The 8848-nt window shown below is 48.6% G+C and overlaps 1 protein-coding gene across 1 annotated transcript; it reads right to left on the bottom strand.

Annotated features, from left to right (window-relative positions):
- Positions 1–4871: 4871 nt before the first annotated feature.
- LOC123122505 (chitin elicitor-binding protein) lies at positions 4872–7766 on the bottom strand. The gene is made up of 4 exons (XM_044542704.1): positions 6777–7766; positions 5648–5765; positions 5347–5537; positions 4872–5263 (listed from the first exon to the last, which is right to left on the bottom strand). Exons 1-4 carry the CDS (start codon positions 7726–7728, stop codon positions 5130–5132), a joined length of 1395 nt encoding a protein of 464 aa, XP_044398639.1. The 5' UTR covers positions 7729–7766; the 3' UTR covers positions 4872–5129.
- Positions 7767–8848: the final 1082 nt, after the last annotated feature.

Raw genomic sequence — 8848 nt, 5'->3', positions numbered from 1 at the left:
GTGTGTTACTGTGGAGGGGGGCACCGCACACGGTTAAGAGAAACTTGTGTGTTCTGGGGTGCTCCCCTGCCCCCGTATATAAAGGAGGGGAGGAAGGGGGCAGGGGAGCACCCTAGGGCGCGCCAGGAGAGGGGAATCCTACTAGGACTCCAAGTCCTAGTAGGTTTCCACCTAAGGAAGAGGGGGAAGGGAAGGAAAGGGGGGCGCCGCCCCCTTCCCCTAGTCCAATTCGGACCCAAGGGGGGGAGGCGGCCAGCCCCTCTTGGCCCTTCCACTCTTCCCACTAAGGCGCATCGAGGCCCATTAGTTCCCCCGGGGGGTTCCGATAACCCTCCAGCACTCCGATAATTATCCGGTACCTCCCGGAACTCATCTGGTGTCCCAATAACATCGTCCAATATATCAATCTTTATGTCTCGACCATTTCGAGACTCCTCGTCATGTTCGTGATCTCATCCGGGACTCCGAACAAACTTCGGTCATCAAATCACATAACTCATAATAAATCGTCATCTTTGATTAACGAGCTAGCCAAGTAGAGGCATACTAGGGACACTTTGTTTGTCTATGTATTCACACATGTACTAAGTTTCCGGTTAATACAATTCTAGCATGAATAATAAACATTTATCATGATATAAGGAAATATAAATAACAACTTTATTATCGCCTCTAGGGCATATTTCCTTCAAACCTATGGCCCCGGGGTCTATTTTCCATCATATAAGTTTCCGATCTACTATTTTGCAATCTTTTACTTTCCGTTCCATAAACCAAAAAACCCAAAAACATTTACTTTACCTTTTGTTTAGTTTCATCTATCTCTATCAGATCTCACTTTTGCAAGTGACCGTGAAGGGATTGACAACCCCTTTATTACGTTGGGTGCAAGTGTTTGATTGTTTGTGCGTGTATTGGTGATTTGTGCGTTGTCTCCTACTGGATTCATACCTTGGTTCTCAAACTGAGGGAAATACTTATCTCTACTTTTTTTGACTAACTACTGCAGGGCACTGCCCCATAGTCTTTTATTCAAACAAAGAAAGTCCAATACAAGTTAACTGTACAAGCTAAGCTAAAAAGGAGAAAAGTTAAAGAGTCCAAACTCACCTAAACCTACCTATGTATTACAAAGCTCAGTGAAGCTCCTCCAACCATTTTAAAAGGTGAGGTCTAATATGAGCCTTGACCCTATGAGAGAGCAGGGTTAGATCATGTACAAATTTACCACACCACGCACTAGAAGTAGCTCTTTCCCCTCTGAAGGTCCTGCCATTCCTAAGAATCCATATGTTCCAAGCAGTTGTGAAGACCACCTCAAAAAAGAAGCTTCTAGCAAATCTCTTCCTAGCCAATGTGATGCACTGATGGACATTGGAGCCACCAGACCAGTCAATCTGGAGATAGTTCCAAATTCTGGCGTTGAAGTTACAAGAAAAGAACAAGTGCAGTCTATCTTTTATCTCTACTTTGCTGCATCACCCTTTCCTCTTCAAGGAAAAAACCAACGCAAGCTCAAGAAGTATAAGAGGACTGCAAAGTCCATTGGTGATGATTTCATTGTGTACCTCGTGGATGACACACCCAGGACTATTTCAGAAGCCTATGCATCTCCTGATGCTGACTACTGGAAGGAAGCTGTCCGTAGGTAGATGGATTCCATCTTAACTAATGGAACCTGGGAAATCACTAATCATCCTTATGGGTGTAAACCTGTAGGATGTAAGTGGGTGTTCAAGCTTAGACCTGATGGTACGATTGAAAAGTACAAGGCACGGCTTGTGGCCAAGGGTTATACCCAGAAAGAAGGAGAAGACTTCTTTAACACTTACTCACCTGCGGCTAGACTAACCACTATTCGGGTGCTACTATCATTGGTTGCCTCACACGGTCTTCTCGTTCATCAAATGGACCTTAAGACGGCTTTCCTCAATGGAGAGTTGAACGAGGAAATTTACATGGATCAGCCAAATGGTTTTTTAGTACCTGGTCAGGAAGGAAAGGCGTGCAAGTTATTAAAGTCTTTATATGGCCTTAAACAAGCTCCTAAGGAGTGGCATGAGAAGTTCGGAAGAACATTAACTGCTACAGGCTTTGTTCTAAACGAAGGTGACAAGTGTGTGTACTATCGCCATGGTGGGGGCGAAGGAGTTTTCTTTTTCTGTATGTCGATGACATACTAATCTTTGGAATCAAACTTGATTTAATCAAGGAGGTTAAGGATTTCTTATCTCGCTGTTTTGAGATGAAGGATCTATGAGTAGTTGATGTTATTCCGAACATCAAGTTGTTGAGGGATGAGAATGGTGGGATTACACTGCTTATCTCACTATGTGGAAAAGGTCTTGAGTCGTTTTGGGTATACTGACTACAAGCCCTCTCCAACCCCATATGATGCTAGTGCGTTACTTCGAAAGAATCGACGGATTGCTATGATATTCTCAGATTATTGGCTCGCTTATGTATCTGGCGAGTGCCACGAGGCCTGACATCTTGTTTGTTGTGAGCAAACTGAGCCGGTTTGTGTCAAAACCGGGAGATGATCATTGGCATGCGCTTGAGAGAGTTATGAGCTATTTGAAAGGCACTGCGAGCTATGGGGTTCACTACACCGGGTATCCAAGCGTACTGGAGGGTTATAGTGACTCAAACTGGATATTTGATGCTGATGAGATTAAGGCCACAAGTGGTTATGTTTTTACACTTGGTGGCGGCGCTGTTTCCTGGAAGTCTTGCAAGCAGGCCATCTTAACGAGGTCAACTATGAAAGCAGAACTCACAACATTAGACATTGCCACTGTTGAAGCAGAGTGGCTTCATCAGCTCTTGATGGACTTACCTATGGTTGAAAAACGAATACCCCCTATCCCGATGAACTGTGATCGTTAAGATAAACAGTTCTAAGGATAATATTAAGTCCCCGAAGCATGTGAAGGGGAGATTAATATCTGTCAGAAATTGAAGAAATCCGGAGTTATTATGTTGGATTATATCCAAACTTCAAAAAACTTGGCAGATCCCTTCACAAAGGGTTTATCAGGTAATGTGATAGATAATGCATCGATGGAGATGGGTTTGAGACCCACTGTATGAGTTGTCCACAGTGGTAACCCACTCTAAGTGATCAGAGATCCCATGAAGTAGAAGTGGGAGACAAGCTGTTGGTCAGCTAAGAGGAGAGTATCCCAATATTAATAATCCCACTCCGTGAAGATGCAATATTCTCCTGATCTGCATGGCAGGTTGATAGTTATCTTATTGTATTCTGAGTGGCTTATTTTAGTAAACAGAGATGCTGTCCTGCAGAGCATCTCTTGAGGAACATACCTAAATGAATTTGACTGTTAAACGTTGCAGTGTGTGAGAATTGGGTGTTCTCTAATAAATTTCATGAAAGGCCCTGGAGTATGACGTATATGCTCCACCCGCGGGAAAACCTTGCGGCAGCCCAATATCGGTCAAGAATTTGTGTGAAACTAGTCCCGCAGAAAACTTGTAGTTCAAGGCATAGTCCACTATTCAAGTTGTGGTCTAGTGTAGCATAAAATTCTAAGTGAAAGTTCAACTTAACAGTCTCCACTAAACACCGGTATATAAACAATGTTTTGGAACTAAATGATGACATGTGCCAATGAGATTTTGTGAGGGATTGTTGAAATTTGTTAGTAGGCCTTTGGCCCAAAGCCCAATTAAAAATCTGAAATTCTCATGGCCCATTCATGCATGGCCGTGAGTGGTGTGAGTGGGACTAAAGTTTGGTTCCACCCCGGAAGTTGAATGGGAGTTGCACCTCTTCATAAGGTGAACTCTTCTAACACTTATATGAGCATGAGAAGAGGAGACCTACACGCGTGCCCCTCCTCCTCCTCACCGCGCCGCACTTGCGTTTCGGGAATAAGCCGAGTCGAGAACAAAGCTATGCACGTTATCTATATTTTTGATGCTCGGGAAAAGTAATGCGTCATTAATTAATAATTAACAGACGCGTTAATTACGGAATCGTTCCGATTCTTTTGGATCACGACTTGGGCATGGGGTTTACTCCCACGACCTACCCGGCCCGCATTATATAGTAAGACAGACGTCTACCCTAGCCGCCGTCGCATCATATGGTTTCGCACCGTTTCAGATCATTGCGCCGCCACGCAAGTCTTCTCCATCCCTCCTTCCGGCGTGCACCGTGAGAAGGGACAACAGGCCTCCTGAACCCCGCCTCACGTGATCCTTTACGGGAGAGGGACGATCAGGTTTTTGGAAGCGCACTCGCGCGACTGCTGGCAATGACGACTTCTTCCCCGACCTCGCCAACCTCTTCCTCAACGACATGGGCGACAACGCCAGTGCCAACGGTTCTGCTCCCATTGCACCGTATGTGATTTTATCCCTCTTGTTCGAGATCATGGTAGAATTCATGATTCTGGTCTATGCCTTAGATTCGGTCTGTTCATCTACTATGCTAGTCCGCATGATTAATGAAATCTGTGTTATTGCTGTCTTGATTTATTTTGTGTTTATTCGGATTAAATCTCATCATAATTTGCTCATATTTTCAACATGATGTACAATATTATATAGAGCCAGATATTGTTCTCTGAGTCTAGCATTGACTAGCCACTTATCTCCCCGAATCTAATTTCTTATGTGTCTTTAATCGCGAAGAATCCATAGTGAACGCCTTTTTAATGGCAAATTATGTTGACACAAGGATGAAAATTCCCTCTAAGAAGCATAGCAAATCATTGCCAAAAACTGAAGGAATTGCCATGCTTGCTAAAAGGAATTGCCATCCTAAAAACACGTTTAATTTGTCATGGTTAAAAGCGTGGAGTTCGGATGGTTAAAAGCCTGGAGTTCGGTTTGTAGCGAAATCCTAAAACAAAGAGGGTCCCCATTTTATAGCAAAACAGTGATAACACCAGGCCAAAACCAAGAACGCTGGAAATACTGTTCGGCACTACAAATCTGCCCCGATCTGATCTACGAGCACCTTCTAACACAGAGCGAGTGTTCCCCTAACGTCTGCCTTCTAACACATCCTGCAAACCGGAGCCGCACATGCACATGCAGCGCGTCCCAAATTACTCACAAGACAGAACTACACGTCCAGCGACAAGAATCTGAATTGCTACTCAATCACGGCGCAGAAACCCGAGGCACAGTAGAGCGACATGGAGCCCGACGATCAGCTCCGACCACCGCGCCGGCGACCCCAATCTGGACGCCAAGGAGTGGGACGGCTGCGCGGCCGGCGATATCCCAGCAGCTGCCACAACCAACAAGCCGGTGTCAATGACAATGGCATTTGTACACAACAATGAAAATGTACAGCTAATGGCTAGCGCTCACCGTTGCACACGGAGCTGGTGGTGAGGTTGGCGAGGATGGTGAACGAGGAGCTGTTCGTGTAGCCGGCGTAGGAGCACGTCGTGCTCTCGCAGGTCGAGGTCGCGGACGTCGACGTGTTCCCCAGGAACAGGTCTCCGCATTTCGCCGCCGGGCAGGAGGGTGTCAACCCTTGCGTCGGCTGGCAGTCCAGCCTGAACATTTTCAGAGCATTGCCAAGTTCAGATTTCGTCAGTTTCAGTGGCATGTACATTATGATTTAGTAGGAATGACAAGAAGCTGACTAGCCCACGAAGTTACTCACTGCCAAGTGGTGGAGCTGCAGCCGCACATGATGCAGTTGTTGGCCGTGAGGATGTAGCTCGCGTTCGGGACGCGGAGGTTGCGGTCGATGGCCGAGCTGCTAATGGCAGAAGAGCAAGCTGCACAAGTATCACGGTATGTTAAACCAGAATTCCTAAACTGAACTCTGTATGAGTAACTGTACAATTCGAAGGTATACGATGTCCCTCGCAAACAAAAAGTATATGATATGGAGAGTATTAACTTGCGGAAGCGTTACAACGTTCATGACACTATGACAGGTTAAGCTTGATGACAGCAGTTCAGTCAAATTCAGAGAGATAAAGAGCAGAAAGTAAACTGTAACGAGCATCTCAACATATACAGGCATTGTCATGAATGGGAGAACGCAAATTAACCAGGTCGCATATGTATGAACATATTGAATGACTTGCAAATTAAAAGACAGACAGATTCTTGACTGAGTCATTTGGTCCTGCTACGATAATTTAACCCGGCTAGTAGTACTACAATTCTTTTGGTCCAATTTTTTCCTCAGAGAAAGAAGATGGGTTAACCTCCTGGAATCAACCATACCATACGGGAAATGTTAACTGTTCATAACTTCAGATTCAAGTGGCAGCATATCCAAGACTCTAATCTGAACCAAGGTAGTATGATATGTGTTGCAACTTGCAAGGTAGAAAACCCCCTTTTTGCCCATCACAAGCACAACTTTTCAGGGCAAACAATCTGAAAAGCAACCTCGGGACATTGTGAAAAAGTACTACTACTCGTACTACAATCTACAAAGAGTCAAAGAGGGTCAAGAAAAGAGATAGAACTTTCAACTTTGTGTTGGCAAAGCACCTCCATGGCTCCCTCCACTTTTACCAGCAGAAAGAACCTAAAAAGAGTTCAGAAAATGTTTGATAGATGCAGCTTCACATCAGCAACCGCCATTGCATCCTATAATTTGTTGGATGCACCAATAATAAAGAACTACATATAGCACAAGCACAATGTACAATCAGTAGCAAACTATCGCAAAAAGAAGAGATATCCTAACGGTTTATCACTGAACAGAACAACACAAAAAGAGGAGGCGAAAATGCATAGCAAAAGGAGAGAGATCTTTGTGGCGGCATTACCTCGGAGCGGCACGTCGAGGACCTGGCCGGCGAGGAGGCTCTTGGCGTCGGGCATGCGGTTGAGCGCCAGTATCGTCTCCTCCGTGGTCCCGTACTCCTCCGCTATCCCGGCGACGGAGCTCCCGGCAGGCGCGACGTACGTGAGGTGCACGACGGGCTCCCCCCCGACGGGGTCGCAGCTGCAGGGCAGGGGCACCCAGAGCTCCTGCCCCACGGCGACCCGGTTGGGGTCGGACACGTTGTTGGCGGCGGCGATGTCGCGGTAGGTGACGAGCCCCGCGAAGGCGCCGCGGGCCACGGCGTCGAGCGTGTCGCCCGCGCGGACCTTGTACGTGGGCCGCTGGAAGGTGGCGCCGGCCCCGCCGGAGCAGAGGCAGGGCAGGCGGACGCGGACCGGGGACGGGGCCGGGGCGGTGGTGGGCGTGGAGGGCGGGAGGTTGTTGGAGGCGAGCAGCGCCCGGTGCGAGCGGAGCTGGAAGAGCGCGCGGACGGCCGCCAGGGTGGTGGCGTTGGGCGGGGAGTAGGAGACCAGGGCCTGGCAGGTGGATGCCCGCGGCGCCGTGGCGTTGCACGCGAACCGCGCCGCCGCGGCCGGGGTGGGGGACAGGGACAGGGACAGCGCGGCGAGGGTGAGGAGGAGGAGGGCGGGGAGGGGGCACGGGGTCGCCATTGCCGGCGTGGCGGCGATGGGAGCTAGCTCGGCTGGAGCTGGAGCTGGGGGATAGTGGGAGAGTGGGACTGTGTTGCAGCAGTGCGGGTGGTGGTGGTACAGTGGAGCAGTACGGGGCGGCGTGTGTGGATTTGTTTGGCGTGGCTGTTTAAATGTTGGGGAGGCGCAATGGCGCGGAGGTAGAGGAGGAGAGCGGTGGGGTGGCGGTGAGAGAGTCCGTGGCGTGGGGCAGTGCGCCTGCACGGCGGCACGCGGGGGCGAGGTGGGCGGTGGGGTGGTCATTGCCTGGTTTGACGGGTGATCAAACCAGGGCCGTGCGATTCTGGTCGCACGGTGTAGGCCGGCATGGGCTTGTAGCAAGTGGGCCCCGCGCGCGCGCGTCCACTGGCCGGAGCACTTGCCGCCTGTCACGCACGGTGGCAGGCAGGCGCGGCCTTTCCTCATATCGGCGTCCATTTATTGCAGTTTTCCTCCTACCCTACGTGAAAGGCCCCAAGTTTGTACACTACGCTGCGCCTTGTAGTAGTACTACGAGTAGTATTTCAAACAGGAAGTGGATCGTAAATAAAATAAATGAATTCGTAATGTTTTTTTTTTGCGGGTGAAATGAATTCGTGATGTTAATGTCCGCGTGGCACCGTGATGTTAATGTCATGCATGGGTGCACCGTGCTTGGCCTCTCCGCCACGAGCACTTGTAGCTGATCGTATGTACTCGTCAACGTTTGTTTACCAAAGGAACTCTGTGGCACCAGGGATCGACACGCACTTGGCACGGCGCATCCATGCATGGTCCTATGCAGGCCGCCCCCCAAGAACAGGCAGGACCCGTTGAAACCGGCTGTCCGTCGGGCGAGCAAAAAAGAGAGAAAGATTCGTGCCCATACGCACACGATCATACGAACCGTCCAAACCTCGAGGCCAACAACATCGATCGTACCACCGGTAAACGATACTGTAATAACAAACCCCCTTGTTTTTTACTCGTCCGACTCCATTGCTCTCACAAGCGGGCATCCATCGCATTTATATACCAAACCAATGTTTGCCTTTGTTCCGTTCCACCAAGCTCAGCTGTTCGTTTTATCAAAAAAACACACACACACACACAAAATACACGATACTCTGCACTGAACTGCACGTGATCCGTGCCAAAACAGGGGCTGTTTGGTTTGCCTCCACAGCTCTCGCTCTCAGGTTATGCTTGCTTTGGTCTTGTCAAAGAGGATGTGATGGTAAATGTACAAGTGTTGAAAGCCGGGATTCATGACCATTCCAAGGCGCAACAAGTCTGGGTGCAAATCAGAGCTATGAATCCAAGATGGTGTGAATGGCTTATCTTTCACCAGATTACCTCTGTATTTGGCCTGCTTACAGACGTGGACTCGAAATTAGCTCCAATG

This window comes from Triticum aestivum, chromosome 5D (assembly GCF_018294505.1).
Source record: "Triticum aestivum cultivar Chinese Spring chromosome 5D, IWGSC CS RefSeq v2.1, whole genome shotgun sequence".
Lineage (NCBI taxonomy): Eukaryota > Viridiplantae > Streptophyta > Magnoliopsida > Poales > Poaceae > Triticum > Triticum aestivum.
Note: the sequence above shows the minus strand (reverse complement) of the source record. Positions and strands in the feature narration are given on the sequence as shown.